The sequence below is a fragment of the Drosophila melanogaster genome, chromosome 2R, assembly GCF_000001215.4.
Source record: "Drosophila melanogaster chromosome 2R".
Lineage (NCBI taxonomy): Eukaryota > Metazoa > Arthropoda > Insecta > Diptera > Drosophilidae > Drosophila > Drosophila melanogaster.
Window position 1 is genome coordinate 20633815 of NT_033778.4, and position 27622 is coordinate 20661436.

The window sequence follows — 27622 nt, forward strand, 5'->3', positions numbered from 1 at the left end:
ATGGTTTCTGGCCGCCGGAACAGCTGCTTGTTCTAATTAAAGCCCACTGGAGCTGCGGTTTCTTTTTCTCGCTTTTTCGTTTATTCGAAATTCAATTTGTGTGTGTTTGTTTTACTAGCTATTGTGCCATTGATATATGTATCTTGTATTCATCTTTTCTTAAGGGTAAATTAAATTAAAATAAAAGTATAGCAAAGGCGACTCAAATCGGTTTCAATTCCACACAGTTTCTGGCTATTCAAATTAATGGAAAACATTTGTAAATGCCTAACTAATAGATAATAGCTTTATGATTGTATCGGGGGATTTCAAATGAGTTACACTAGTACAGCCAGTTTCAGCTAAAAGTACGCTTACAAAAATGTTGATTTAAGGCTTAATGCTCGGCAGTAGATCCATTGTGGATCGGCTCATTGGGAGCACAACCATCTAGAACGCCGCCCAGCTGGCCAATCCGTTTGATTTGGTCCATAAGATCGGCAATTTCCGGAGTGCAGTTGCGGTATTTTCTTAGATAGGAGTATCCACGCAGCATCTCATTGTCCAGAACGCAGCTGTTAAGTGATTCAGAAAGGATGCTTAAACATTTGTCTATAGTTTAGTTTTAGTCACTTACATCAGAGCTGCTGCTGCAAAGTTACCCGTCCCCTCCAGATGCTCGAGCCAATTGTTAATTACGGTCTTGATCAGGGGATCCGTTGCTGGCAAGCAAATACGCGCATGTACAAGGGCCTCCTTATAGTATTCATTGGCCAGGAACAGTTTGATGGCTTCCGATTGCATTCCTTGACTAAAAAGATACGTAGCTGCGTGCATGATGTAGCCTTTTTCCTCCATCTGCTTGGCATAAGCGCGACAGCAGTCCTGCCAAAGTCTGCAAGAAATATAGACTAAAGACAAAACCGATTTACAACAAAAACGTAGAAACTTACGTAAAAGAAACGGAGGGAGCCAGCGAAACATGGCGTTCGGTAAGCGTCTTGTTGGCTATATGCTGCTCCAGCTCCTCGCGTAATTTGAACGTGGACATGGCCAGGCAAAGTGGAGCTATGTCTTTGGTGTTTGAGTGCTTCAGATTGGTCACTGAAATATTACATTTATCGTTAGCATTTTAAATACTATAAGTCAGTTAGTGAAATTACACTCGGTTGCAATGAGCTCCTTGGCCATCACTTTTGAGCTGAACAGCTTCGATATGAGCACCGACTTGTCGATCTTGGCAGAGTCTTCTGTAAGAACAATGGCCAGCTTCTCAAGGGCACTTTTGTTGAGCTCCTTCTGGGTAAGGTAAAGACAGGTGCGGCTATGCTGTTGGTAAATATGTTATTGGGTTTCAGTCGAATCAAGAGCACATGGATAACTTACTGTGAAACTGTCAGGTGACTGCTCTTTACACTTTGGGCATTCTTTGGCACTTCTATTATTTTGCTCCTTGTCCAAGCTAAGCGCTTCCAACATCTCTTCAACAGGAGTTTCTTGCGTACATTTATCGTTGGTTGGATTATCAATAACTGCAGTAACTGACTCCTGAATTTTCTTTTGATCCTTGTTAGCTACGTCAACTTCGAGCTTAGCCGCTGCTTTGCGTTGATCCCGGCGCTGCCGTTTCTTTTCAGCCGCTGTGAGAACTGGAGCGTATGGCTGGGTCAGGGATTTGCTAGCCCACTTAACATTTAACAGAGCATCCACCTTGGGACAGATGCTTTTCTCATCGCCTTCCAGCGCGTCCTTAATGTCAATTAGCTCCACGGAGAGAGCTTTTCCCGAGCACATAATGATGTTCTCGTTGGTGGGCAAAAACATTCCACACCACATGGGGCAGTGGTAGGTGATGGTTAGCGGTGGCTTCTCTGGCGCATTGCAGTTCCACAGGCACACCTTTCCCTCGATATGAAAGGTGAGCAGCAAGTGCTTCTGGGTATGACTCCATCTCATCGAGGTAATCGACGCCTTCTCTGTGTTTGCCGTAAATGTGTGAAGCGTTTTCCAATTGCGCTCCGTGGGCTGAAACTCCATCACGTACACGGACCTATCGTTGCCCGACACTGCAAACTTATTGCTGTCCAGCGGGCACCAGGCGATATCGGTCACATAACGAGCAAACAAAGCGGATTGGCGGATAAATGGAGACCACGACTTCTCCATTCCCGAATCGCGCTCATGGATCTGCAGCAGTCCATCATCGGTGCCAACAAAAAGGAAAGAATCGCGGATGCTGAGGTAACTGGGTCGAGAAATGCAGTTCACAATTGTGGGCTCTGTAAGAAAATAATAATGGCATATTTTAAATTAACTTTATATGTATCTTTGACTAGCTTTACCTTTAAGTAATACATACATCCATTAACTTAAAACACAATTAAATCTAGTCAGAATGACGAAAAACTCTTTGTTTTAAGTCCATTGTTGTCTTTTAGGTCCGCACCTAATTGTGCGATCATTTTAATGATTTGTGGGAAACAATTAATTAAAACAAGCCTAAAAGTCTCGAATAACAAAAGCTCGATGGCATGAGTAATTTGTGCTACTTGAAGAAAATGAAATCGATTAAACTGTAGCCAAGGGCAACAAATATCACACGTATCAAAAACTTAGCAAGCAAACCACATTACACATTTCCTTTCATCGAAATAGGTTAAATTGTTCTGTTTACCAAAATGCCGCGACACAAAACTCTAGTGAGCATTGGTCATCGTATTATGAAGCGCTTCAAACAGTTGGATCTCAGGGTCGACAAGGAGTTTGTCATCTACATGGTTCATTTGCTGGCAAGAGATCGGCGCAAAGGTCTCCTGAAGTACGACCTCAATAAGCCAACCGCCTGTGCCATTGAGGGTTTCGTGAATACAATTGTGGATAGCTATGTCAATTCGAAAGATTGCACTATGGCCAACATGAAGATGGCTTGGGTAATGAAAAAGGGAGTAACCATAGACCTTGAATACGTCAAGAAGAAGTACGAGGAAAAGTTCCAAACCGAACTGCAGCTGCTAATCAAGGATATCCTTCAGTATCCCGAGACTTGCAGTAAAGTGCAGTTGGACCAGCTCTTCGCAAAGATGCAGGTCTTCATAGTGGCCTGCTACAGTCTGGGCTCGCCCAAGAATCATGTTCTGCTTAAGCTGACTGCCCAGGCTCTCAACAGCGTCATCGGTCGAAGTGACCTACAGAATTATGTCCTGAAGAAGAAGTACCATCGGCTAGAGTATCTTCAACGCTTGTCGGCGACCGTGGGCGGCATTGTGATCTATAACAACGATGGCCCCGATGGAGATCGGGAGAATGTTAGAAGCGGTATGTGCATATAGGGCAAACCATTTCATATTTCATATCTGCTGTATACTTCTTAGTGGTCGATGATCTGGAAATGGCCCAGAAGAACACGGAAGCCGCATTTGCAGCCAGTATGGGAAGGGCGGTCAAGATGCAGTCCACTTGCCAGGCGGCACTGGATGACCTCATAAACATAGATCATAAGGACGAGACCTTGACCTACCGCGTGCCCCTCGAACATTTGGATCGGCTTAACCAGTTTGCGGCGACCTACTTTATGCTCCATCGCTGTCTGACGACTCTGAACGAACATTACCAGAAGACAGTGTACCTAATTGAAGTGGAGCATAAGCGATATCAATGCGTGATCTGCAAGATTGATGATACCCTATCCATGCGCACGGCTATTGATTCGGAGCTTATATTTGTAAGTGATGTATTCATTTAAAAGATGAGAATTTCTCCAATTTCGTTTCCCGCTTTCAGCCGCACTTTGTGTACCTCTCTCAGGTGTGGGGCAATCTGAACAACTACCTGAACCACATTGTTGAGTTAAACAAGCTGAGGGAGCAGGTGGAGGCATTGGTCGTCGACGACTTGATGACCCTGACAAAGGCTACGATTGCCGAGCTGCAGGCGCTTCATAAGCGGATAAAGAAGCCCAAGGTCTGCAGCTTTGAGGAACGCATGGATGCCGTGAAGGAGTTGCAGACCGATGGCAACTTTTGCAAGCTCAACAAGGCAGATATAAAGGAGTTTTGCTCTCTAGCCATGACCATTACCAACGGCCTGCTTATGCCGGCCCAGGTGACCAGAAAGCTGTGCTCCAATGTGGACATTACATTTGGTTTCCGGGACCCAAGATACGCTCGATTCGCGGAGCTGCGATTTGAGCCTTTCATAGCCGCCTTTAGAAAAGTGGTTTTCAACAATGCGAACCTGGCTCTGCTGTTCAAATTGGACGATGCGCTAATAGAGCAGGAACTGCAGAATCTGGTAGTTGAGCCACCAAAGCAGACAGATTTTGAGTGTCAAACCGAAATGGTCGTCACCAACGACCTAACGCCAGCAAACTGGATAAACGTAACATGGAATGCGTGGGATTATCATCGGGAGACAATCCACTTGGCCAATATACGTAAGAAGCAGACCAACGACGCGCAGACCAACATTAGTTACGGAAGGCGCAACGCACAGAATCAAACCTACAACTGTCGGCAACATAAGTAGAGAACGGCTAAGAACATATACTCACCGATTTTCGATTTTCTTAAATCAAAGAAACCTAGAACACGATTCACAATAAAGTATATAAAGTGGTCCTGCCACACAAGCGAGTAGACTTCTTTTTTGTGCGGCGTCCGTAAGTGTGTCTTTACTTTCATGCGCTCCACATCCAGGATGCCCACCTGTTGTTGAGTTGTATATTTAGGTTCAATATCCAATAAAATAGACGAAATCAAAGCCATACCGTTCCGTCGAAGGTGCCAAAGGCCAGTTCCAAGCAGTTTGGACTCCAAGCCAGGCAGTAGACGTTGCTGGACACATAAACGCTGTCGATGGGCAGGCAGCTGGTGGTGAGCTTCGATATATCGAAGAAGGCCACACGGCGATCCGAACAACCCAAAGCGATTCTAAACGAAAAACAGTTTAGCAACGTTTGCGAATGGCATATTATCTTATTAGCTTACTTGTTCATATCATCTGGACACTCGGCCATCGCTCGCACTCCAAACGCCACTGTTCCGTAAAAGTCAGCCATCCGGCCAGTTTTAGGATTCATCATTCCAATCTGGCGATTGTTTCTGCACAACCATATCATCTCTTTGCTGGAGTCACAGGCAAAGGACACGATGTCTTGCAAATGGCAGCTGTGTGATTTATCCTTGCTGATCTTGTAGCGTAGCATCTTGCGCTCGAACTCCACGGACCAAAAGAATAACTGATGGCGACTCAGGGAAACAATGACATGGTTGTTCAGCCAGTAGACGTTGTTAAGCTTGCCTGAAGAAAAGATCCCAGTTGAATGCTTGCTTTCAATGGTTTGATTCTTTCCACTTACCCGCCGTCTTGCTTTTGCTGTAGTTCTTGCCAGCATGCGCTCCCGTATTGGTATTCCAGATCATCATCACCTCATCGCCGTCAATGGACACGAGCAGAGTTTCCAAGTGGGTGCTGTTCACGGATGTCAAGCTGATGGTCTCCGCGCTGATGGCCGGCACAACTTGGAGATTACTCTGAGGCTCAGACTTGGTCTGCGGTGTTCCTGAAGCATGTACCTCGGCCTGGTGGTAGATGTGATGCAATACTTCTCTTTTGGGCTTTGCTGCCTCGCCATCGACGATCACGGCATCATCACTGGACGAGCTGTACTGGATGACCTCCAGACTGCCCTCGGTCGAGTCGCTGGCATCGTTCTTGTTGCTAATGGTGCTGGCATCACTTAAGGGACCCGTAGGCTTTGTGGGCTCGCAGTCATGCAGCGTGACCTCCACGTGCTGCGTTTTATCCTCCTGGCGACTGGCTAAGAGTTCGGCTTTCACACTCTCGCAGGCCTCAACGAAATCTAAGACAGCGGCACCAGCTGGCTTCTCTAGACCCACAAATTCGCCGCCACAATCCTCTGAAGATTTGCGGCGGCGTTCAGCTATAGGTGCACCGAACTCGTACTCAAGATGATCAAAGTTGTATATGTCGAAAGGGTCGTCGGATTCGGCTGCCTTCGATTTGGTCAGTGGTGGTGGCTTTGTCTTGGGTTTCTCCTCCTGGCCGCCATTGCGGCTTCGCCACTCTTCAGCACTTAACGCCAGATTATTGGTTTTTTCGTCCTCGGCAGCAGGCACCTCCCGCCAGGCTAAGCCGCATATGGGCGCTTTGTGGCCGTGGAACTTGTAGACGATGTTCATTTTGCGCAGATCGCAGACCAGCACATTACCCATAGCCGTTCCCACAGCGAACAAATTGTCATTGTAGGGCGAGCAGCGCACCATAGTGAGTTGGTGATTTCGGGGCGAGATGAAAGTGGAGCGACGGCAGTAGGTGTTGGATGCCACACAATAGATGACCAGATCACTGGCGTCCATGGATAGAATGTTACCATTGGCCAGGTAGCTCATCAGCACGGAGTTGGTAGTGTGGTGCACGACGCGCACATCCCGCGCCTCGTGCTGGTGCTGATGGGCCTTGTGCCCGATGACGGCTTCGCCCAATGCGCAGTCCCACACCTGAACGCTTAGATCGTCGCCCACAATGGCGAATGGCTTGGTCGGCCCACCGTTGCCCAAGCCCCACATGGGACTAACGTCCAGGGCCAGTATGTTGATCCGCGTCGACATGGTCACCACTTGGGGCTGCTCTCCGTTTGCCGGCGGCGCGGATATGTAGTTGATGCAGCGAATGCCGGCGTACAGCAAACCGCCGTCGGGAGCAGCGGCCGCCAAAGATACGTTGCCCGGCGGTGTGGGCACATTGTGGTACATCACCTGCGAGTTCATGGCGAACAATAAGGACTTGGCATCTGCAGGATGAAGGAATATTTCCCGCTAACAGTTGGCGTCGTTCGGGGAAAAAACTTCTGTAAAGCTGTTAGTGTTAGGCAGCTTCTTAAACTTTGCCAGCGATGCCACCTGGAAGGCACGGAACTTAACAGTTAATTAAAATTGATAATAATTAAAATATAAATTTGTTATTTTCGAACTTGTATTTATAACAAAAATCTGGATCTGCTTTATATAAATAATTTAAAAATATAACTAAGTACCTTATGCTACAAAGCCTAAAATCTAGGGATCACGTTAGCTTTAGTATATTTAAATTACCCGCTATTTACCACAGACGTTTTTTGTCTATCTGCCAACTCTATGCAATCCATTTCCTGTGAATGGCAACCAGCAGGTAGAGAGGAAGAAGAAGACACACAATAACAACGCAAAAAAAAAAGGTAGAAAAATCTAGCAAATTCTAAAAGTCTCCGTAAAAATAAAATACAATCGGCCACAATGGAAGCAAAGCGCGAGAGAAAGTCATCCCTGGTACGTACCTTGTAGATATATGCGAAGAAGAAAGAAAACCCTGATAGAAGTGCGATTTTCAGGCACCACTTTCGCCATGTCCAATTCCGGATATTACCGATGACGATTTGGTGAGCATTTCGGTAAGGGATCTTAATCGGACCCTCAAGATGCGTGGCCTGAACCGCGAGGAGATCGTTCGGATGAAGCAGCGCCGGAGAACCTTAAAGAATCGCGGATACGCAGCCAGTTGCCGCATCAAGAGAATCGAACAGAAGGACGAGCTGGAGACTAAGAAGTCGTACGAGTGGACGGAACTGGAGCAGATGCACGAGGACAACGAGCAGGTGCGCCGCGAGGTGTCCAACTGGAAGAACAAGTACAAGGCGCTGCTGCAGTTCGCCATCCAGAACGAGATACCCATTCCCAGCGAGCTGGAGGGCTGCTGAACGATTGCCCAGTCACATTCCTGTTTCTGTCAAAATTACAATAAACCCAAAACGGAAAAAAACACCTGTAACTAAAGTACAATAGCTGGCAAATATCCTTCCTCAATAAACGTAATCTGCTCAAGAACCTCTGCATCGCCTTTATTGAAGCACCCTGTATTTAGCATAAACAAAACCCGTGTCGGCGCTGCGCTGCGAATGTCATAAGATCCGGAGCGCACAAGGAACTCGGCAAAAGGCTGGTGGTTATGTATTCATCTCGATAGCTCCGCTCTCCAACCAGTTCATCCATGGCATTTCGGTTCTTTGGCAAGTCCTTGCTGTACGCTCTGCCACTTGGCGTCACTTTCCTGGACTGCGTTGGTTATGTGGCCAGGGTGGATGGTGAGTCGTCCGGAGTTTATTCGCTCCATGTTAGTGTGCGCTAATTAATCCACAACTTTTTGCAGGCATCTCCATGCAGCCCGCTCTCAATCCCGTGCCGGATGAAAAGGACTATGTGTTCCTGCTGCGCTGGGGCACCCACAACAGTCAGGTGGAGCGCGGCGACATAATATCGCTCATTTCACCCAAGGATCCCGCCCAGAAGATTATCAAGCGCGTGGTGGGGCTGCAGGGCGACGTCGTGTCCACGCTGGGCTACAAGCACGAGATCGTTCGCGTACCCGAAGGACATTGTTGGGTGGAGGGCGATCACACAGGCCACTCCATGGACAGCAATACCTTTGGACCCGTCGCCCTGGGCCTGATGTCCGCGCGGGCAGTGGCCATCGTGTGGCCACCGGAACGCTGGCGAATACTGGAGAACGAACTGCCGCGGCGACGGAGACCCATACAGGCCTCCAAGAACTCCAGCAACTACTACAACTAGACTGACCAACTGGCGGAGAGCCTGCGCCCAAGATAGTTCCAATTGTGTACATACTGAACCGTATATTTTATAAACAATTTGTTGTGTTCCCGCATGCAAAGCAAAGTAGGATGTTCCAAAGTAAAAATTAAAGTTAAAGCCAAAGGAATAGCTCTTATACTACATCATTTTTAGCTCCCGAATGCCGAACTCCTCCATGAGGCTGAGTGTCGGCTTGAGAGCCACGCCGGCGCGCACTATTTCATAGTAGCCAGGAGTGGCCAGGTCAATGACCGTGGAGGCCAGTCGTCGCTCCTCGGTCAGACCGATTCGACCGGCATCGAAGACGGCGCCCAATTGGGGCCATAGGGAACGGAACTCGGACACCTGCAGACTGCTGGGCGCACTGGAGCGATTGGCGCTGGTCAGGGCCAGGGGCTTCTCCTGCCACACGGCGCACAGGTCGCGCATGAAGTTGAAGTCCGGAATGCGTATGCCGATTTTGGAGGTGCTGGGATTAAGGAAACGGTTGCTCAGCTGGGACGTCCGCTCGATCACGATGGTCAGGGGGCCCGGGAGCAAACGAGTTAGCAGCTCGTCGCTGAGATGGGCAGCCTGACCAAAGCGTCGCAACGCATCGATGTTGTGAACGCAGATGGCCACGGGCTTGTGTTCATCGCGACCCTTAATCTCGTAGAGCTGCTGTATGGCTGTCTCGTTGTTGGCATCGCAGGCCAGGCCATACACGGTATCGGTGGGCAGGGCAATCACTTGGCCACCAAGCAGGCACTGGCGGGCCAACTGGAGAGCAGCCTCGTCGCCCACCGCGCACACTGGAGTCCTCAGCTCGCTCGCTTGGTGCTGCATTCTGCTGGATGTGTGGTGAGCACGGAGCAGTCGATAAAGGCTCGTTTGAAGGCGGCGCATTAGTCTCGCCAGGTGTGGTTGCACTCGTGGTTGCAGCACTTGTAAAACGTGGTCATGGGCTCATCCGCCGACCGCGTCTGGATTTGCATAAAGTACGCCCGCTTATGGCCGCACGTTGGACACTCTGCGTCCGTGGAGTCTACGTTCTCCCACGCCGCCTTGCCGCCCAGCACGTGATCCACCTCCTGGAAACACAGATTATCAGAGATATTATCATAAATTCGTAGCAAATTGCATCATCCAGTGGAAAATGATCATACCTTGAGGCGTGGAAAGGTTTTCGTGGAGATCTTGCGCCTGATCTTCGATATGTACGGGCAGGTGTTGCACGTGAAGCGATGGCAGTTGGTGTCCTCCTCGATAATCAATATATTTCCGCACGACGGGCAGAAAAACAACATAGTTTCGGAGAATCCGAATCCGCGCTGTTTAGTTTTTTGATTTGAGCACGTTGAATTCTCAGTGTGACCGCGTATACGCTTAGATATACTAACTCAATAACATCACAATGTATACTGCAATACCATATGTTCCACCGTTCCTCCATAGATGCTAATTTGAAGCACATTATAATAATTAATTAATAAATTAATTATTTGTAATAAATAAAAAATATTTTCAAATACTGTTTGAAAATTTCATGTTCGGAATTTAGTGAATTTATTACTTAGCCCTAGCATATACTAACTGTATATTTTATGGTGAAATAAACGTATTTACCATCTTATAGTTTACGGTCATACTAATAGCATTATAAGAAATTTTGTTCGTTTTGCAAAAAACTATCAAAATAAACAATAAGCAACTCAATTTTTAGCAGACATTAGAGTAGCAAAAGTTTTAAATCATGTCGGCCGATGTGCGTGATATTCTGGACATGGAGCGTGCCAACACGCCCGAGGTGACGCGGGATTCGTTTCTGGCCACCAAGAAGCGCAACTTTGAGCGGTAAACAAATGCATTTACATGTGTGCGATTCTCTAATTTACAATTTAATCATTTTAGGACCAAGACTGCGTCCCGGCGTCCGGAGGGCATGCATAGGGAGGTGTTTGCCCTGCTCTACACAGACAAGAAAGATGCTCCGCCTCTCCTGCCCACGGATACCGCTCTGGGAATCGGAGCGGGATACAAAGAGACGAAGGCCCGCCTGGGCATGAAGAAGGTGCGCAAGTGGGAGTGGGCGCCCTTTTCGAATCCGGCACGTAACGATTCGGCGGTTTTTCACCACTGGAAACGAGTCACCGACAATTCCACCGACTATCCGTTCGCCAAGTTCAACAAGCAACTGGAGGTGCCCTCGTACACGATGACGGAGTACAATGCCCACTTAAGGAACAACATCAACAACTGGAGCAAGGTGCAGACCGATCACCTATTCGACCTGGCCAGAAGGTAGACTCTTCATTAGACTTCTTATTAAGTAGCCAAAATTGTAAGCCATTTGATTTGCAGGTTCGATCTTCGCTTCATTGTGATGGCAGATCGTTGGAACCGTCAGCAGCATGGAACCAAAACTGTGGAGGAGCTCAAAGAACGCTACTATGAGGTGGTCGCTCTGCTCGCCAAGGCCAAGAATCAGACGAGTGAGAAGAAAGTATTTGTGTATGACGTCGAGCACGAACGGCGCCGCAAGGAGCAGCTGGAGAAGCTGTTCAAACGCACGACACAACAGGTGGAGGAGGAGAATATGCTTATCAACGAGATGAAGAAAATCGAGGCGCGCAAAAAGGAACGCGAGCGCAAGACACAAGACTTGCAGAAGCTTATTTCGCAAGCGGATCAGCAGAATGAGCACGCATCGAATACGCCGAGTACGCGAAAGTACGAGAAGAAGCTGCACAAAAAGAAGGTACATCAGCAGCCGCGACCCTCCAGGGTGGACTCGGTGGTTAATGCCATAGAGATCGGTAGCAGCGGCATCAAGTTCGCCGACCTGCGCGGTTCCGGGGTTTCTCTGCGCTCGCAGAGGATGAAGCTGCCGGCGAATATCGGCCAGCGCAAAGTGAAAGCCCTCGAGCAGGCAATCCAGGAGTTTAAAGTTGGTGAGTCAAAGCATGAAAAAACATTGCTAGCTGTCGCTAATTAAAACTTTTCTTTGTAGATCCCGCTCCGCCGCCCACGGAGGACATTTGCACCTCCTTCAACGAGCTTCGTTCCGATATGGTATTGCTCTGCGAGCTTCGCACCGCCCTATCCACCTGCGTCTACGAAATGGAGAGCCTGAAGCACCAATACGAAGCCGCCTGCCCGGGAAAGGTAAGTCTTCTGACCACAGTAATGACAGCTCAACCAATGCGGCTAATTGGTTTTCCCTTAATCAATGCAGACACTGAACATACCGCCCTCGCTGGTGCCCATCAAGACCGAAGCCCTGGACAATAGCACAAATTAATTAAGTTAACGCGGCCCGTTTCCACTCAGATTCCCCAGACGCCGAAGTGTGTGCGGCGTGCTAATCATTGTAACCCGTTTTCCACTGTCCATATTTGTGCATTTGCGCTACTCCCAGTCCGCATGGGGAAATAAATGGATAAACAAGAAAATTGTTTTGCGGCACACTCAATGTGAAAATCAAATAGCCCACGGCCAACGTTGGCCAAGCAGATGCCATGTCGAGTGTGAGAACTTTTTCCCAACTGCTTGATTTATTTTCCAGCCAAGAAATGCTCGCTTAGTTTAGTAGTGGCTCGCTTATTTGGGTTAGGCCAGCAAACAGCAAACAGTACGGTATGCGATCTTTGGCGAGCCGAAAAAGAGAACCGAGCCATGTTCAATTCGACAATGCACGATGCCCGCTGCCCGCTTCTCGATTCCTGATGCCTGCCCACACAATTCGGATGTAGATGCAGAGGCGGTGGCGGCAGCCCATTCATCGGACCAGTATTTGTGAATGAACCGACTGCGAAGGCAAACACACACAGAACACAACACAGACGAACCAAAAAAAAAAAAAAAAAGAAGAAAAAAAGAGAGGAAAACGCACATGAAATCATTCTGTTGGCGGCTCGACCTGCCTTACCTGAGCGTAGGCCGCTCAGTCGAGTTTCAGACGTCGTCGGGATCAGTTCGTGGCTGTTGATTGCTCCTACCATTTCAGTGTTTCTGTGTTTTGCCGCATGCAACTCGAAGAGTACGGCTCTGTGAAAATGCTAATTTAACCAAATACTCAAGTGGTCGTTGCTGACGTCGGTCGGTGGAATTGGAATTGCTCGCCAAGCGCTACCTGTTCGTCATCATCATCATCATCCCTATCCCAGTCGTCTAAAACTCTGGGAATCCTGGCGGGGGGCAAGACAAACAACGCATCCGTTTCCGGTTCTTTCTGTTGATTGTTACCATCATATACATATATATATATATAAGTACATACCTACCTGCAGTTCCTGCCGCTTTTCATGAATGAAATTTTAATTTCGTGTGTGCGCGAGTGTGTTTGTGTGCGAGCGGCGAGTCCAGCTTGAGCCCGAACTCCAGGGGTGTCAACTGACGGCCCACCGATCGCATTGTCGCCGGTGCACCGTAAAGATCTTTATCGCATTTCAAGTAGAAACGTTCTGGAGCACAGGGCGAGACCCGTCGGTTATCAGGTAGAAAACGGAAACGTTGCTCCGGCCAGGTTAATGCGGTTTATTGTTCTATGAACGCTGCCAGCAACGTCGCTCTGTTTAAGTTTCGCACGCTGATAAAGAGGACCTCGCCCATAATGCGGCCAAAGCTTAGGTGAGTGTATAGTTGGTCTCTGCGTTAATTTGATGGCAAATAAACATTTGTGTCGCCCACAACGATTTATGCGATAGAAATCAGAGTGCTCTGAATACCACATGACTTTGTGGCGAATTTTAAAACTCTCTCTCTAGCAGAAATTAGCACAATTTAATCTAACAAAAGCCAGCTAATCGCGAAGTCGATTCGGCCGCGGGCTCATAATAAACTCGTATTAAAATTCATAGATATAATGATTTCGATCAGCTCAAAAGTCGTTTAACGCCGCCCAACGCACGACACTTCCGTTGTGTGTGTGTGTGTGTGTGCGTTTGTCTCGAATTTCGTACAACTTCATGGGCTAATGTTTTCCCAATTCACCTGAGAGGCCCACGCATTTCGAGGGCTCGAGTGGAAAGAGAGACAATGGAGGAAACCCACACACGGAGGCTCCACTGTTTTCCCCGCTCGGTTTACGCGCAATTAGCGCTTTGTTGTTGCCTCTCTGCCGTCTCCAAGCTCTTCTAATTTTATATAACTCATCATTTTCACAGCGGGCAGCTCTGGATGCTCGATCTTAACTTACGGCGACAATGAAATGGGAATGGAAAAAGACGTTTTTTTTTTTGTTTACATTTCATTTTCGAACGCCCACAATAATAACGAAAGCGGAGGGTAGACAAAAAACGATTGCTCATAATTAATGTTTATATAATTTTTTTTACTGCTTTACATGCGGCTCATTAGCCGCCTGGCCTGGGCTTTTGGAATCCACACACATTTGGTTTCTGTTCTTCTTGGCTTGACATGGCAAGTTCGTTGCCTAAGTCTTTTGTTTCGCCAACCGTGGGCGATCGCTTGATGCGGGACATACACATATACCCATAGCCAAGGAAAAGAGATAAAATAAGAGACATTTGTGCTACTTACTTGCTGCTGCTGCTGCTGCTGCTGCTGTGGTTGCTCCACAACCAGTTGCCAAATTTGGCAATGGGAGCGCAACGACAGCTGCCTACTGCCCACTTACTTTTTGTGCTCAAAGTGTGTCGCTGTCATCCGACGAGATCCAATGAGCTAATGTTTTTTGGGTCTCCCCCCACCCATCTCCACCAGCACACAATGATGATGCTCTGCTGGCTAAGAATGTGTGCTAGGATCATCCTAGGGCTTTTTTCTAGCAGTGCATGCATAACTTAAACAGCCATTCACTTAGCATACTCCTCCGCAGCATCCGAGCAATTTCTTGCCACACAACTTTGGGTCTATCTGGCATTTGCATTCGTGTGTGGGCAGCCGTCGGTGTGGGCTAGACCAAGATCTCCGGCAGTATCTATCAGCCAACTGATGTCGCATAATATGTTCAATTTTGTCTATTTTCGAGCTCATTTTCATGGCATGGCGGCTTTCTTCTCTCTCAATATTTTCCCCCGAAATTTTCATTGATTTTTGATATCGCGCCAGCAGCGATTTCCATTTTATTGGCTTGCTGTCTTTATGGTCTGTATGTATGTATGTTTTGGCTCGACTTGTCACGGCTTTCGAAATGTCGCAATTAACAGTCGATTTAGCATTATGCACATGCGTTGGCGGCCTCCTCGTGTCTCAACTGGCTTTCTGAGGTTTGCGTGGGCTGTGAACTTGGTTTCTTAGGTATCTCGGTTGCCTCGGATGTGGACTTTTTTCGGGGGAGGTACGGGGAAAGTTACAAAAGAGGCCCAGCTTTTGGGTGGCATCACTATAAAAATTGTACTTATACCTATTTATATTTAAAGATTATTCAAAGTTAAGATGTCTGTTATAATTAAATTAATGATTTTAATTCATTGCCCAATTCTTGGTGCTTTACTTTGATGGAATATGAATTTGAACTTAATGATTTCTTCCTGTCCATTTTTTCATAATATGATGTTTTAGTTTATTATATGGCACGACGATCCTTTCACGTTAATAATATTTAAATGCTCTTATACGCATTAAATAAATGACCCACAGGCAAGTGAAATGAGCTGCAGGAGCGAACAGACCAGAACCCAAACATTGTCCATAAATTTCGAGCTCAAATTGCTTTTAGTTGTTCGCAGCGGCTGCCGTCGGCCATATTCATATGCAAATGGCATACAACAAAAAAAAAAGCAGGCATACTCGGATTTAAAAACATTTTTGGACCAGAACGGGCCAACGAAAAATCCAATTTAATTTAAATTAAACACAGCCTGCTCCAAGTTCATTCATGTTCATGTTCAGACGGAGGCTGCGAGGGCCATAAAGTGCAAGATTTGGTAAATAAAATAAAAATGCCGGCTTAAACAACTTCGAAAATGGTTTGTTTACCTTGCCCCAGGGGAAATCGCTTCGAATCGGATCGGATCAGCCGATTCAGTTCTTCCCCCGGCGGATTACCCAGATTATTTTATTGTTCAGAATTTTGTTTTATTTCACATATTGGCCTCATCTGAATGTAAACAAAGGACGCAACTTGCAGCGACTGCTGTCACTTATGGCTTACTTTGTCCGAGATTTGGTTAATTGTTCGAGTCGAGCAGCTGCCCACGTGTGTGTTCAATTAAAAAGTAATTTGCCCAGCACAGGCAGCTCGACAAACAAAGGCTAAAACGGCAAAAAAAAAGCAGTCAAAACCAGAGACGACAGCCAGTCAGCCACCCACACGTTTCCGTTGACTTGTCGTCGGCCCACTCTTAAAAATAATACTCACTAATTTTATTTCTCGGATTTGTTGCTTTTGTTAGCCCGCCTGCCTTTTTTTTTGTCGCTTACAACTGAAACAAGTTTGTCAGACCTGTGATTTGCAGTTCGCTTTGACAATATTACCAGCTATTTGAAAATGCCAGCGAGCCCACATTAAGACAGATGTTGTTGAGGCTATTTAAAAATTGAAAAAGATGTGAAAAATTTTTCTTTCAAAAAAATATATAATATATTTGATAGCTTCGAGATTGTATTAGCTTTCATGTGCTCAGAATTTTAGCGTAGACTGGCATTATAATGTATAAGTACCTCACTTAATAATTATCTGTAGCGAATGCCCAAATAAACAGAAATAAAAATGCTGATTAAGCTTTGAGTGCATTTATACGAGCATCGAGAATCATAAATAAGAATGGAAATTTGATATTTCAGATCCTCGGCATCCGTTTCCGTCTTAATAGAAAGGGACTTATTTGTGTGGGTCCTTGAATGGGTAAAGAAAGCCTGCCAGGATAGGCATCACAATTAAATCCCTTTTTGTATGTTTCAGTTTCCTGTCCTTTTGTGTCGGCACATTTTTCCCTTTTTTTTCGGCATGCTAAATACCTGGACAGACCACAATTGTTGATGCTGGTGTGGCTACTTGAGTTCAGTTTCGAAAGCAGCTGTTTCGGTTTTCCAATTTTATTTCTTTCATTTTTCAGACCTCACGTCTGTGGCTGCCACTTTTGCGTGACATTTCGACCTTTGGTTGGCTTTTGCAGCAACTTTTACTATTTTCATGCTAGGCATAAATTTCATTTGCCACACACACAAACGCGCTCGTTCAGTATGTGCCACATTTCGATGCGCTTTCAACACTCGAACAATGCACCAGCATGTTGATATTCAATATGGCCGAAACCAAACCGAAATAAAATGAGGAAAAAATAAAAATAAAATAAAATAGCAAATTACTAATTTCGCCTTTGGCCTAAGCAACATGTTGCTGTCATTATGATTAGCTACATGTTGCCCAATTTGCTGGCTGCAACAGTTGCTGCTGGTTTTTTTTGCTCGCTCATTCGTTTGCGGTTAAAAAATAAAATATTTAACAATAAATAATTAGGCAACACAATTGCAGCTGTCGCCAAATTGTGCTCTACACTTTGCTGCACAGAAAAAAAAAATAAGACACATTTCCCTTAAAGTAGCAAATCGGGTAATAAAAACAAAATTGATTGTTATTTTTATGAACATCTAGCTGTATAATTAACAACCAAGCTCAAAGAGCAACTACCATTCGTTATCTGTCTACCTACAATTACTTATAATCTTTTTTCTTCAAATTTTTTTTTGCCATCTATTGCCAAAGAAGGCGAGCTAACGAAAAACGCGTTTTTAATTGTTCGGTGGCTTATCGCATGTTTTGACCATTTTGGGAGCTCTAAATTGTTTGGCAATGGTGAGAGGAATAAATACGAGAAACAAAATAATAACATTGCTATGCCAGTTAGGCCACAAATTATGTGCAAAATAAATAAGAATCGTTTTTACAACGATCCTCCGCTATTTCTGATTTCCAATCAGTTTCGAAGTTTTGCGGCAAGTTTTCAGAGTCAGCTGCACTCACACCCATTTCGCGGCATCATTATCATATGGCTGTATCTCTCGATCTTCATGCAGCATCATCCGGCGCAGCACAGAAAACGTTGCAATGCCGTTACCAACGCAATCCATTTCCAACCATTTGGCCGTGTTTACACCCATATACCATATAGCACACACAATATACCATCTCATGTGCAGAGCAGAGGGTTTATTTCCGTTGACGTGCCTTAATTTCAGGCAGTTTGCGTCTGGCTCTTGCCGCAGTTTCAGTTGTTCCTGGTGCCCAGGTCTCCGATGATGACGATGGCGCTACGAACCGAGCGCCTACACAGCAACCGGCGCAGATTTCAAGCGGTTTACTCAGCTAGAATGGTGGCTTGCCATTAAGTTAAGTCATAATGTTGCTAACCAAAAACTGGATTATTCTCTAATGCCAATCAGCACGTTTTCGGTTTATCTGGCTTATATGTGAAACATATATTGAAAAACAAATAAAATTAGTTGCATGCTAAAAACCCGATTGATTATTAGAGTGCATTTGAAATTCGCCTACAGCTGGCAGGCGATGCGGATGTGTGGGAGCTGGCAGCTCCAGATGAATGAATAATCAACCCAAACTGGCGTCTCCAGTCTGCAGCATACATGGAGGTGATGGGATTCGGAGTGGCTCAACTGGTTGTGGCGACATGATTAGCGAGTCCGTGCTAAGTCTGAGGCTAAACAGACAGATAGTTGGCCCATGGAACTCGGCAGACGGATATGGGGATCGAGTTTTGATCGAATGCTCCTGCTGACTCACTGGCGACAGGTCAGCGATGGCATCTCCGAGTTCCACGATTCCACGGGCGGTGGGAAGTGTGGGGCGTGGCATTTTATGCATAATTAGCCACACTGAGGACGGGTAGGAAACCAACAGAATGGACTGGCTGGGGGACAGCGGAAATTAAAGGCACTCAAACGTTTCGAATCGTTGACCAGTTAGCGTGACAGAGGTGGAGTTGTGCTGAGCTGCATTTTAAAATATTTTTATTGTTGAGGATGTTGCCGGTGTGTACGCAATGGTCAAAACAACACTTGACTCGCTGTCGCTGCACAGAAAGAAATAATGGTCAAGTATAAGCCACTAACAACTGGTTAATATATATATCAAATTATGTAGCCAAGTCTATCTTTATCACGTATTAAAACAGAAGTTGAGATAAACATGAAATCCATTTGTGAACAAATATTTCCCATTTATTTTCACATATCCTGATTATTTCTTTTCGGTGTGCGATTTAAGCGGCAAAGCTCGGATTTATGTTGACCACGTACATATGCAAAACGCATTCTAATGGAACCGGCGATCCAGTGTTTCCTCTGCTTATGTTTTGGCCATTGTAGTACAAAGTTACGCTCTGATTTTTGAGCCTCCACCTGTTATTGTTTGCCCCGGGGCTTTGCACGGTTCCCTGAATGATCCGATGGTGATGCCCTGCGGTGCGTTTGGCCATTGTTGGCCAGAAACGGAAACGCCGCCTTTTGTCGAGCGGAAATGCAAAATGATATTGTTCGTCGTGGTGGCGGTGGCAAGAACCCAGCTTGCTATGATTGACTTTGAATGGGTCTCGGTTTGCAGTCTGTTGCGCTGCAGCTCTGTGGACTATCAATTACCACCCAGTTGCAGTTGCAGATGTCATTGGAAAGTGGCATCAAGATCGCAACGCCCAAACAAAGTGCCAGGTCGCCCACTTGGCAGCCCTCAGTCTCCGATTCGCGATCCCTGTGTGGGCATCAGCCAAGAAATGCAACTCCGACCAAGCAATTATGCAAAAGCATTTATGTACACGTACACATATGTAGTATGTATCTTTAAGATAGATGTTCAAGTAGCATATAGCACATAGCTGTTCAGCCCGTTAAGAATCCACGAGGTGATCGCACTGGAGACAGGCTACGCAGGTTGCAGGCCACGCGGAGATTGGGCAGATTCTGTGGATTGCGGCAGAAGCGATCCCAGCCCTTCCAGTATTTGAAGCCCTCGCGTTCCTGGATCATTCTGGCGCAGGCGATGTCGTCACTGATGTCGTCATTGGAGAAGTCTGCCAAAGATGCGTGATTAGTGAACTTTTTATGCAAAACAAGCACCTCAATAGAGTAATTGAATTGAAATTGATTGATTGAACAGTTGAAATTGTTTCCTGCTGATAATATAACTAGTATAATGCAATCTTACCTTCACATTTCATATTGCACTGCCCTCCTTTTCGTCCTTCGCTGCAATAATCCTTGCTGTTGATCTGAAAGAGGCCATAGTTCTTGCTTTCGTTTCCCTTTTTCGTTACTTTGGTGGTGTCCAAGTAACTTTCGTGCTCCACCAAACAGATCCCTAACAAAACTAGCTTTAATTCAATGGATTTAATTTTGTAGTAATGACTTACAGTTGGAAATGAAGGTCTTGTCGAAGTTGTAGTTCTCCACCAAAACTCTTGTGAGTTCGCAGCGCTGATATTTTTTGGACTCCACTTGCTCGATTCCCAGCTGCAGCAGGATCAGCACTGGAACTATCCATAAACAAAAAGTTTTCATGTTCATCAGATCTAAAAGGAGATCAGAAGGAGAAGGCAACATCGATTGCATTAGAGGGTATTTTGCTTAGTTTTACGTGTGATCCTCATTATTTATGGACATACTTAACTCCTCACCCAAACGGTTCAAAGAGCTCTGTTGTGCGTATAAATTCACTTTCCCATTTCGAAGCTACATATAACACCTGGTTTTGGTTCGAATATTTAACAATCTTTGAAAGTGTGGAATTACCAATGGACAGTTGGCATTTTTAGTGGAGATGCTTTCACAGTTCTGTAGCTTTTCGCAGTTTCCCATGGCATGTCTTCTATTTAACACCAAACAATATTATTCCTAATAATAAGCACTACAAAATTATCATTATATACACCTTTGTTTACTCCCACGCGTTCACGAAGCCTTGAATGTTTTGGCATCTTTATACTTCTTTATTGTTACTTACATATCTATATTTCATCCATTCTATCTAGAGAAATGTCCATCACGTTTGTTTACGTAAAACATATTTATAAAGTTAATAGATATTGAGTTATCATGATGAGATTAACATCACTGGTTGTGTTCATTTTATTATTTACTGTTTTTTATTTTATTTTATTACCTGTTTCGTTTTTAATTATCAATAATTTTTCTATAAATTAGTGTCGTTTTTTTGTTGGACTTTTTTGTTTCTGTAGAATTGCCTTACATGTTGATTACGTGTCATTAAAACGTGAAAAATTCGTATGTAAATAATAAAGAATATGATTTATTCGCAACAGTTTAACTAGTCACGGTTATCTAATACCAAAAACACAAATTAACTTCAACGCAGTTTTAAAGTCTCCTTCATAAAGGAAACCCACTGTGCACGTTTCACTTTTCATTCAGTTTTCCATGCAGGCAAATGTAGTAGTAGTAATGAGTTTAAGATATTTCCTCTAGCAGAACACTTTTACTTCGGCAAACAGTTTGTTTACTTTGTTTACCTAATTAACGCAGAACAACAGAGTTCTCGGCAGCAGGAAACGAGTTTTTTTTTTGAGGGGAGCACGAGTATCTGTATTTGTATCTGTATCTGTATCTGAGTCTTCTTACCGCGTTTCGTTTTGGGATGGCGTGCTTTCAAACACATATGTTTATATGTATGATTTGCACACCCGATCGGATCCGATGAGAAGCTAGCCCGCCGGTGCGACGCTGCTGGCCCGAGCTTAAGTACTGAACGCCCAAGTATTTCTCAGATACAATTGCGCCTCAGTTCGCTTTCGAATGGCGGCAGTTCTCTCCCAAAAACGACGATCGCAGAGCAGCAAGCCAACCAAACGAATTTGCTCGCCAGCCTGATAATGCTGATAAGGTACTAGCTAGTCACGGTTGAAAGTATACCACCTGAACTCTCTGACAAATCAAATGATTTGGATGGTAACGGAGAGGGTTTTGGGCTGGATCCATGACTACCAAACCCATCCTGATAATTGTGAATGAAAGCATTTATCAATCGAAGAAGCCCGAGTTCAATGATCCAAACTTATGATAATGTGCTTTATCGGAATTTTTGGTATAAAAAGATACTACAGAGTTTTATGAACGCGATCTAGCTAGCTACTATGTTTAATTTAAGATTTAGATCCACGTAGGTGGTATTAAAAGAGACTTAAATTTGTCTAAACATTGCAGTAAAATGATTATAAAATTTTTTTCATTTCTTTTGTACACCTATAAAAATGAACGTTCCATTTGATAGCTAAAATTTGTCAAAGGTGTTTGTTTAAACGTGGGGACAAAAAAACAACATTTTGCGATTACATCTCGCTGCAGCTGATAGCGGGAATTCCTGGAAATGCTTTAATCACGCGATTAGTAAAATAAATACACCTTATTCAATGAAACTGACTTAGGCTTTATGTATGTGCAACTTTAGTAGCTATGAGTAGAGTTAGTTAAGACTATGAGCGAGTCCAAGTGCAGCAGTCGAAGTCCTAGCAACGCGAGACATCGGGCAGCGTGCGCCCACGACATTTGCTCATCCATCCGGGCCAGGCCTGGAATCCGTGGCGGTTGAAAATCTGCATGGCACATCGCGAGTCATCCGAGATCTCATCGTTAAGGAACTCTGCAGCGGACGGGGAAGGGAGAGGAGATCATAGACCGTCATTATATGTGGGTGTTTTTGGGAAGTCTTGCGAACTCACCTTCGCATTTGATGTTGCAGATTCCGCCACGACGACCTTTGCGACACCAATTTTTGCTGTTAATCTGCGAAATTGCGCTTTAGAATATATTTGATAAGGAACGTGGGTTGACCCACCTGAAACAGACCGTAGCTGACGCTCTGATTGGGCAGCTGCATAGATTTGGATGTACTGCGTCCACTCTCCGCTTCCACCAGGCAAACCCCTTTGCGCAAATTTAAATGGGAATTTATATTTCTACTAATTAACTTATTTAGGATACATTTACTCACAATTTGATAGATAACTGCGGGGAAAGTCATGGCGCAACAGCTCCTTGGCCAACTGACAACGCGTGAGCAGCTTAGACTCGGTCTCCCATTGCGAAAGCAGGAGAAGATTGAGCACCAGGAAGAGCGCACCACCTTTGGGCAAGTGACTGGCCATGCTGGGTTGGGAGGGGCTTGTAATGTTGGAGGGACCACTGCTAATCCTTTTGGGTTCGAAAGATCCAAGAAGCGCTTCCCTCCGCGGCAACTGCGAGCACTGGGCACTTTGCTGCGGAATTATTTCTACGGCACTGGATGCGTAGCGCCCGAAATCTGGGTTTTTAAAGCCTCGCACGCAGTTTTTGTTTTCTTCTCCAAGTGGGAGGCGACATTCGGGAGCGGTCTGGTGACATGGAAAAATCGTGCGGGTTACTCATCGATGGGGATACTCCCATCCCAGTTTTAATACAAAAAATGTTTGAACTAATTTTGTCTGGGCAATCTCGAATGTATCTCAATCTTTGCCAGCTTAAAAAATATGACTTTTATTTTGTTACCATGTGGGATTAGAAAAAAGCAACCTAGTTTAGCTCTCAGTGCATTCAATAAATCGCTTTGATTGCGTTAAGCCGTAAATTGGCAAATTGTCTTGCAGAGATAACAATGGGAATCTTTAGCCCGAAACGCATCCACTAGATACTGGTTACTGGACACAGATGCACTATGTGTGGGTGTTTGTGTGTCAGAGTGTCAGTGACAACTGCGGCTTGACCTAAAAACGCATGATCTGTTGTTGTGCGAGGAGAGCAAGTGCATCCCGCCCAGTATCCAAGCATCCAAGCATCCAGACATCCAAGTGTTTTCGTTTTTCAATGCTCGTCCCACTAATTTCCATGAAAATTTTTCCACTTACAGTGCAATTCTCATGCTCTTGCTGCTGTGCACTTTGGCAGCGGCCAATGACCTCAAGGATCTGCTAGAGGACAGCACCACCAGTTCCAGCACCAGCACCACCTCCAGCACCATTCCCTCTTCAGTAACCTCGCCCACCACGCCCACCGCCTATGTGGTATCGGCGGCAGCGGTTCCCGCCCTCGTTGCCGGCAGAGGAAAGTCCAAGTCCACATCCGGAAAGTATGTGAACAAGAGCTCGCCGAGGAAGCGCAAGGCGGAGCAGGTGTCCTCGCTGCCGCTGCCCGTGGATGATGCCCTCATGGAGTGGAAGTGCCCCAATATCACGGGTACCCGGAACGCGGAACTCGAGTGCGGATGCGATCTGCCTCACACACTTCGATGCAACATTGATCTGCACGGGATGATGGTGAGATATTTCTAGGCATTTTCCAGATTTATCTATACAATTTAGATGATTGAGATAGAGATTTATTCGATCAATTCATTTTATGCTTATATTTTTCTATTTATTTAGCATGCTATCTTAATATTTAAAGTCGTATATTAACCTCTGATTTCGGAGTCGAATGCACCTATCTTATCAGTATTATCAATGATATTTGTGATTTATACTTAGATTTAATTAATTTAAAATCACAAATAGGCAGTGGGATTTTCAATTGACTCCGTGGCGCAACGGTAGCGCGTCTGACTCCAGATCAGAAGGTTGCGTGTTCAAATCACGTCGGGGTCAGAGGTAACATATTTTGCACTCTAAATATTCTGTTTAAAAATCATATTTTGATGTTGAAAATATGTATACTTCGCGCATCAATATGAGGGATATTATGAGCTATTAATTTTTACAAAATATATATATTTTAACTCTCAACTTTGACCCCGACGTGATTTGAACACGCAACCTTCTGATCTGGAGTCAGACGCGCTACCGTTGCGCCACGGAGTCTAGTTAGTAAGACTTTTAAAATATTTCTTAATAAATAAATAATCTACTAACTAATAAGTAATATACAAATATTTATAGAGTATTGATAAGTACATCTTTGCTTTGTAGCTTGATTTCTAACATAATTATACCTTCTACAGCTCCTGGCGGATCGACTACGCACTTCTCCCTACTCCATATCATTGCTGGACTGTTCCTTGCGCAACGTGACCTTCCTGAGCGACGCGAAGATCTTCGACAATGTCTCGCTCCACGGACTAGTAATCTCGTCCGGAGAGATCAAGCGGGTACACAAGTCCGCCTTCCTGGGCATTCGAGGACCGCTGCAAGCACTCGGTCTGCCCGGGAACGCACTGATGAGCGTGCCCTGGAACGCCCTGTCCACGCTGAGCGCCTTGGAGCGCTTGGATCTGGCCAATAACAAGATCAAGGCTCTGGGAACGGCGGACTTTGTGGGATTGACTAGCTTGGTTTATCTGGAGCTGAGCAACAATCAAATCTCTAGCATATCCCAACGCACGTTTGTTAATCTTCGAAAGCTGGAGGTGCTGAAGCTGGGCGGGAATCGATTGGGTGACTATGCCCAAAGCTTGAGGTCACTGAGTCAGTGCCTCAGTCTGCGACAACTGGACTTGCAGGCCAATAACCTGAATGGACCACTGAGCGAGCAAACGCTGCCCGGAATGAGGAACCTCGAGAGCTTGAATCTCAATCGGAATCTGATCAAGAGCATCCAGAACAAGGCTTTGGCCAATTTCTCGAGACTGGTGAGCCTCTCACTGCGTCACAACCAGATCGATGTGCTGCAGGATCACGCCTTCTTCGGCTTGGGTGCACTGGACAGCTTGGATCTGAGCTACAACGGCATCGTAGCCATCTCCAGTGCCTCACTGCAGCATTTGTCACGTTTGACCGTACTTGATCTTACACACAACTTCCTGCGAGCACTGACCTCGGATTTGATAGCACCGCTACCATCTCTTCGGGAGTTGCGATTGGCGGGCAATGACATCTCGATTGTGGCAAGAAACGCCATGGACGGAGCGAGGGAACTGGAGAGCCTGCAGATGCAGGAGAATCCCCTGTCCTGTGACTGCAGCATTCGTCCATTTGCCGAGTGGCTGCAGGAGTCGCAGCTCCATTCCAGTCTGAGTGCCTCGTGTGTGACGCCCCCGAGACTGGAAGGAGCTCCTCTACTCCAGGTGCCCGTGGAGACGCTCAGCTGCGACATGGACAACGTGGAGAAGGATAACGCCAACATCATGCAGCACCTGGAAACGTTAGCCAAGCCCAATCAGACGTCGCCCATCAAAGATTTGTCCGAAGAGGTCAGTACTATAATAAAGAAATTCGCTGTAACAACGTGTAATACTTATCATTATCCTTACCACAGATTATTCTACATGAGCTGCACTTTTCGACAGACTATGGACTGATCCTCACCTGGCTACTCAATCTGAGCAAAAAGGACTACATGTGCGATGCAATCTTTGTTTACAAGGAGGAGCACATCAACGAAATTCTAATAGATAACTCACCGGTAATTAATGTGGATAAACCGATCATGAAGGATCTTTTCTTATTCCATAATTTGATTCCTTGCAGATCCATTGCGAGAGTAAAGTGGTCAATGGCCAGAACACAGTCAGCGTCATAGTGCCGGACAGTTCCTCCCTGGAAATAGGCGAGAGGTGAGTTGTCCACCGACCGATTACCAGAATTAATAACTAATGTGCACTTTCCGTGAAGCTATCGATTTTGTCTGGTCATGATCCAGGAGCAGAAGCCCGACTCGGAACTGAACATCGGCTGCTCCAACATCACGCGACTGGAGCGGAGCAGTCCAGGTGCCGTTCCCGTGTCCCGTCAGTATCAGCGACGTCCCTACTATAACGCCAATGAGCTGAAGCCCGAGGTGGTGCACGATGCTGGTGAGGATTACCAGGTGAATCAACGCCGCTTCAATTCGGTGGTAGGAAGTCAACCGCAACAGACGCAGCAATCGACTTTGCTGCACAGCTACACGGTCATTGATTCGCTAAACAAGAGCTTCTTGCCGGGACTGGGTCTTGGAGTGCTGGTCACCTCCGTGCTGGTTCTGATCTGGGGAGCCACGCGGATTCGGCAGACTGGCGGTAGCAGTGGCGGCGGTGGGAGGAATGGCGATAGCATCGATAGCAACAGCAGCAGCATGCACAACAATAACAACAACAGCAGACCGGGCACTCCGACGGCCACCACCTGTTACGCCGCCTCGGATCACATAGCCCGCCTGGCGGATGCGGAAAATGGGACGCGCTACCTCAAGCTGCAGGCAACGACGAGCCTGTGAGGAGGCACGGATCACGATGCAGCAGGATGTGACTCCTGCCCACTCAATAAACCATGTGATAGTACAGTACGGACTGTACCGACTCTTGATATACACATATATTATATATACATATAAACGTAGTCCTAAGGTACACTGCACTAATCCCAATAGTTGGCCCACACTAACCCATTTGTGCCATAAGCTAATCGATACGCATCCCTAAGCTCCCATTTATCAAAGAAATAGTTACAGTGGCGGCGGCCAAAGGAAAATCCCTAAAATAATAAACTAGAATTTGTATAAAAATATTGATTTGTATTGTGAATCGTATTTGAACTGGTTAGTGTATGCTATTGACCTCTACTGTAACTAATTCCCCAATCGAAAACCCCTTGCGTCTCATCCAGAGAACTAGTGTTAACTTAGTGTTACGCCTCCTTTATGTTAGCAATGAAACTCGTAAGTCATGGATGGCCCTTTAGAATTACGGCTTTAATAATTTATTAACAAATTCAAAGCACACAATAGGAAAGAAAAACATAACATCAAGTAAATAAAAGTGAAATGAGCAATGAGAAACCAACTGCCAATTGGAATTGGATTGGGGTTTCCTAAGGTCAGTTGGGCAATTTTTCAGGTTTCTATTTTTGGGCAGGCCTACGACGGCCAAAAGGCCGCATAATGCTAAGTGGGCTATTAACCCCACAACCATGACGTCATGTATGGCACGAATATCCATATGCGCGGTGGAGAGAATAAGTTAATTTCCCATTCAAATGAGCTCATAGCTGGCCACATCCCACGCCATCCCACGTCATGGTCAATGGGGTCCCGGGGGAGCACAACTCCACGGGCGTATGCATATGGGGTACTCTGCGTGGCTCCTTATCAATCATTGCTGAATTTATCGACATGTACGGAATTTTTAATGCTTATCCAGAAATCAA

General features: G+C 45.7%; 10 protein-coding genes and 2 non-coding genes across 15 annotated transcripts; 6 read left to right on the forward strand and 6 right to left on the reverse strand.

Moving 5' to 3' along the window:
- Window positions 1–61: 61 nt before the first annotated feature.
- rig (rigor mortis) lies at window positions 62–6867 on the reverse strand. Its single transcript, NM_137655.3, has 9 exons — window positions 5336–6867; window positions 4965–5277; window positions 4745–4907; window positions 4529–4682; window positions 1366–2258; window positions 1143–1308; window positions 933–1083; window positions 617–874; window positions 62–554 (listed from the first exon to the last, which is right to left on the reverse strand). The coding sequence occupies exons 1-9, from the start codon at window positions 6765–6767 to the stop codon at window positions 377–379; spliced, it is 3708 nt and encodes a 1235-aa protein (NP_611499.3). The 5' UTR covers window positions 6768–6867; the 3' UTR covers window positions 62–376.
- CG13436 (uncharacterized protein) lies at window positions 2578–4609 on the forward strand. Its single transcript, NM_137654.1, has 3 exons — window positions 2578–3294; window positions 3351–3700; window positions 3760–4609. The coding sequence occupies exons 1-3, from the start codon at window positions 2658–2660 to the stop codon at window positions 4501–4503; spliced, it is 1731 nt and encodes a 576-aa protein (NP_611498.1). The 5' UTR covers window positions 2578–2657; the 3' UTR covers window positions 4504–4609.
- Window positions 6868–7161: 294 nt separating the features above from the next.
- maf-S lies at window positions 7162–7854 on the forward strand. Of its 2 annotated transcripts, none has more exons than NM_001299710.1 (2): window positions 7162–7304; window positions 7352–7854. In NM_001299710.1, the coding sequence occupies exons 1-2, from the start codon at window positions 7272–7274 to the stop codon at window positions 7730–7732; spliced, it is 414 nt and encodes a 137-aa protein (NP_001286639.1). In that variant the 5' UTR covers window positions 7162–7271; the 3' UTR covers window positions 7733–7854. The 2 variants fall into 2 exon arrangements, with proteins under 2 accessions (NP_001286639.1, NP_611500.1); NM_137656.4 differs by having other exon boundaries at window positions 7367–7854.
- Window positions 7855–7927: 73 nt separating this feature from the next.
- Window positions 7928–8744, forward strand: CG11110 (uncharacterized protein). Its single transcript, NM_137657.3, has 2 exons — window positions 7928–8116; window positions 8182–8744. The coding sequence occupies exons 1-2, from the start codon at window positions 8023–8025 to the stop codon at window positions 8601–8603; spliced, it is 516 nt and encodes a 171-aa protein (NP_611501.1). The 5' UTR covers window positions 7928–8022; the 3' UTR covers window positions 8604–8744.
- Polr3K (RNA polymerase III subunit K) lies at window positions 8652–9971 on the reverse strand. Its single transcript, NM_001032272.4, has 2 exons — window positions 9770–9971; window positions 8652–9694 (listed from the first exon to the last, which is right to left on the reverse strand). The coding sequence occupies exons 1-2, from the start codon at window positions 9908–9910 to the stop codon at window positions 9509–9511; spliced, it is 327 nt and encodes a 108-aa protein (NP_001027443.1). The 5' UTR covers window positions 9911–9971; the 3' UTR covers window positions 8652–9508.
- On the reverse strand, window positions 8652–9971 carry Tcs1 (Threonyl-carbamoyl synthesis 1). The gene is made up of 2 exons (NM_001032273.4): window positions 9770–9971; window positions 8652–9694 (listed from the first exon to the last, which is right to left on the reverse strand). Exon 2 carries the CDS (start codon window positions 9507–9509, stop codon window positions 8763–8765), a length of 747 nt encoding a protein of 248 aa, NP_001027444.1. The 5' UTR covers window positions 9510–9694; window positions 9770–9971; the 3' UTR covers window positions 8652–8762.
- A 250-nt stretch (window positions 9972–10221) lies between these two features.
- DMAP1 (DNA methyltransferase 1 associated protein 1) lies at window positions 10222–12051 on the forward strand. The gene is made up of 5 exons (NM_137659.5): window positions 10222–10457; window positions 10515–10904; window positions 10965–11554; window positions 11614–11768; window positions 11839–12051. The coding sequence occupies exons 1-5, from the start codon at window positions 10357–10359 to the stop codon at window positions 11902–11904; spliced, it is 1302 nt and encodes a 433-aa protein (NP_611503.1). The 5' UTR covers window positions 10222–10356; the 3' UTR covers window positions 11905–12051.
- Window positions 12052–12545: 494 nt separating this feature from the next.
- Lrt (Leucine-rich tendon-specific protein) lies at window positions 12546–27256 on the forward strand. Of its 2 annotated transcripts, none has more exons than NM_137662.4 (6): window positions 12546–13232; window positions 23416–23821; window positions 24502–25689; window positions 25755–25901; window positions 25967–26052; window positions 26111–27256. In NM_137662.4, exons 1-6 carry the CDS (start codon window positions 13216–13218, stop codon window positions 26691–26693), a joined length of 2427 nt encoding a protein of 808 aa, NP_611506.2. In that variant the 5' UTR covers window positions 12546–13215; the 3' UTR covers window positions 26694–27256. Both variants share the same exon structure in this region, with proteins under 2 accessions (NP_611506.2, NP_001286640.1).
- CG16799 (uncharacterized protein) lies at window positions 18743–21282 on the reverse strand. 2 transcript variants are annotated; one of them, NM_001299712.1, is made up of 4 exons: window positions 21156–21282; window positions 19931–20089; window positions 19726–19878; window positions 18743–19591 (listed from the first exon to the last, which is right to left on the reverse strand). In NM_001299712.1, the coding sequence occupies exons 1-4, from the start codon at window positions 21190–21192 to the stop codon at window positions 19401–19403; spliced, it is 540 nt and encodes a 179-aa protein (NP_001286641.1). In that variant the 5' UTR covers window positions 21193–21282; the 3' UTR covers window positions 18743–19400. The 2 variants fall into 2 exon arrangements, with proteins under 2 accessions (NP_001286641.1, NP_611504.2); NM_137660.4 differs by having other exon boundaries at window positions 19311–19591.
- Window positions 21942–22795, reverse strand: CG11159 (uncharacterized protein). The gene is made up of 4 exons (NM_137661.2): window positions 22525–22795; window positions 22369–22457; window positions 22253–22316; window positions 21942–22173 (listed from the first exon to the last, which is right to left on the reverse strand). The coding sequence occupies exons 1-4, from the start codon at window positions 22676–22678 to the stop codon at window positions 22040–22042; spliced, it is 441 nt and encodes a 146-aa protein (NP_611505.1). The 5' UTR covers window positions 22679–22795; the 3' UTR covers window positions 21942–22039.
- On the forward strand, window positions 24077–24148 carry tRNA:Trp-CCA-1-1 (transfer RNA:Tryptophan-CCA 1-1). The gene has a single exon. It is a non-coding gene; the product is annotated as a tRNA-Trp (tRNA).
- On the reverse strand, window positions 24290–24361 carry tRNA:Trp-CCA-1-2 (transfer RNA:Tryptophan-CCA 1-2). Its single transcript has one exon. It is a non-coding gene; the product is annotated as a tRNA-Trp (tRNA).
- Window positions 27257–27622: the final 366 nt, after the last annotated feature.

Excerpts from the sequence above, each read along its gene's own strand:
- CG13436 (NM_137654.1), top strand. The coding sequence starts at position 2,658 with ATGCCGCGACACAAAACTCTAGTGAGCATTGGTCATCGTATTATGAAG. Across the intron at positions 3,295-3,350 it reads TCGGGAGAATGTTAGAAGCG|TGGTCGATGATCTGGAAATG; the intron begins GTATGTGCATAT and ends TATACTTCTTAG. Across the intron at positions 3,701-3,759 it reads TTGATTCGGAGCTTATATTT|CCGCACTTTGTGTACCTCTC; the intron begins GTAAGTGATGTA and ends TCCCGCTTTCAG.
- rig (NM_137655.3), bottom strand. The coding sequence starts at position 6,767 with ATGAACTCGCAGGTGATGTACCACAATGTGCCCACACCGCCGGGCAAC. Across the intron at positions 875-932 it reads GCTCCCTCCGTTTCTTTTAC|ACTTTGGCAGGACTGCTGTC; the intron begins GTAAGTTTCTAC and ends TATTTCTTGCAG. Across the intron at positions 555-616 it reads TTTGCAGCAGCAGCTCTGAT|CTGCGTTCTGGACAATGAGA; the intron begins GTAAGTGACTAA and ends ATCACTTAACAG.
- maf-S (NM_001299710.1), top strand. The coding sequence starts at position 7,272 with ATGGAAGCAAAGCGCGAGAGAAAGTCATCCCTG. Across the intron at positions 7,305-7,351 it reads GCGAGAGAAAGTCATCCCTG|AAGTGCGATTTTCAGGCACC; the intron begins GTACGTACCTTG and ends AAACCCTGATAG.
- CG11110 (NM_137657.3), top strand. The coding sequence starts at position 8,023 with ATGGCATTTCGGTTCTTTGGCAAGTCCTTGCTGTACGCTCTGCCACTT. Across the intron at positions 8,117-8,181 it reads TTATGTGGCCAGGGTGGATG|GCATCTCCATGCAGCCCGCT; the intron begins GTGAGTCGTCCG and ends AACTTTTTGCAG.
- DMAP1 (NM_137659.5), top strand. The coding sequence starts at position 10,357 with ATGTCGGCCGATGTGCGTGATATTCTGGACATGGAGCGTGCCAACACG. Across the intron at positions 10,458-10,514 it reads AAGAAGCGCAACTTTGAGCG|GACCAAGACTGCGTCCCGGC; the intron begins GTAAACAAATGC and ends TAATCATTTTAG. Across the intron at positions 11,769-11,838 it reads AAGCCGCCTGCCCGGGAAAG|ACACTGAACATACCGCCCTC; the intron begins GTAAGTCTTCTG and ends TAATCAATGCAG.
- Lrt (NM_001299711.1), top strand. The coding sequence starts at position 13,150 with ATGAACGCTGCCAGCAACGTCGCTCTGTTTAAGTTTCGCACGCTGATA. Across the intron at positions 13,233-23,415 it reads ATAATGCGGCCAAAGCTTAG|TGCAATTCTCATGCTCTTGC; the intron begins GTGAGTGTATAG and ends TTCCACTTACAG. Across the intron at positions 23,822-24,501 it reads TTGATCTGCACGGGATGATG|CTCCTGGCGGATCGACTACG; the intron begins GTGAGATATTTC and ends TACCTTCTACAG.
- CG16799 (NM_001299712.1), bottom strand. The coding sequence starts at position 21,192 with ATGTGTTTGAAAGCACGCCATCCCAAAACGAAACGCG. Across the intron at positions 19,879-19,930 it reads CAAGACCTTCATTTCCAACT|GGATCTGTTTGGTGGAGCAC; the intron begins GTAAGTCATTAC and ends TAGTTTTGTTAG. Across the intron at positions 19,592-19,725 it reads GTGCAATATGAAATGTGAAG|ACTTCTCCAATGACGACATC; the intron begins GTAAGATTGCAT and ends CATCTTTGGCAG.
- CG11159 (NM_137661.2), bottom strand. The coding sequence starts at position 22,678 with ATGGCCAGTCACTTGCCCAAAGGTGGTGCGCTCTTCCTGGTGCTCAAT. Across the intron at positions 22,317-22,368 it reads TCAGCTACGGTCTGTTTCAG|ATTAACAGCAAAAATTGGTG; the intron begins GTGGGTCAACCC and ends GCAATTTCGCAG. Across the intron at positions 22,174-22,252 it reads CTGCAACATCAAATGCGAAG|AGTTCCTTAACGATGAGATC; the intron begins GTGAGTTCGCAA and ends CGTCCGCTGCAG.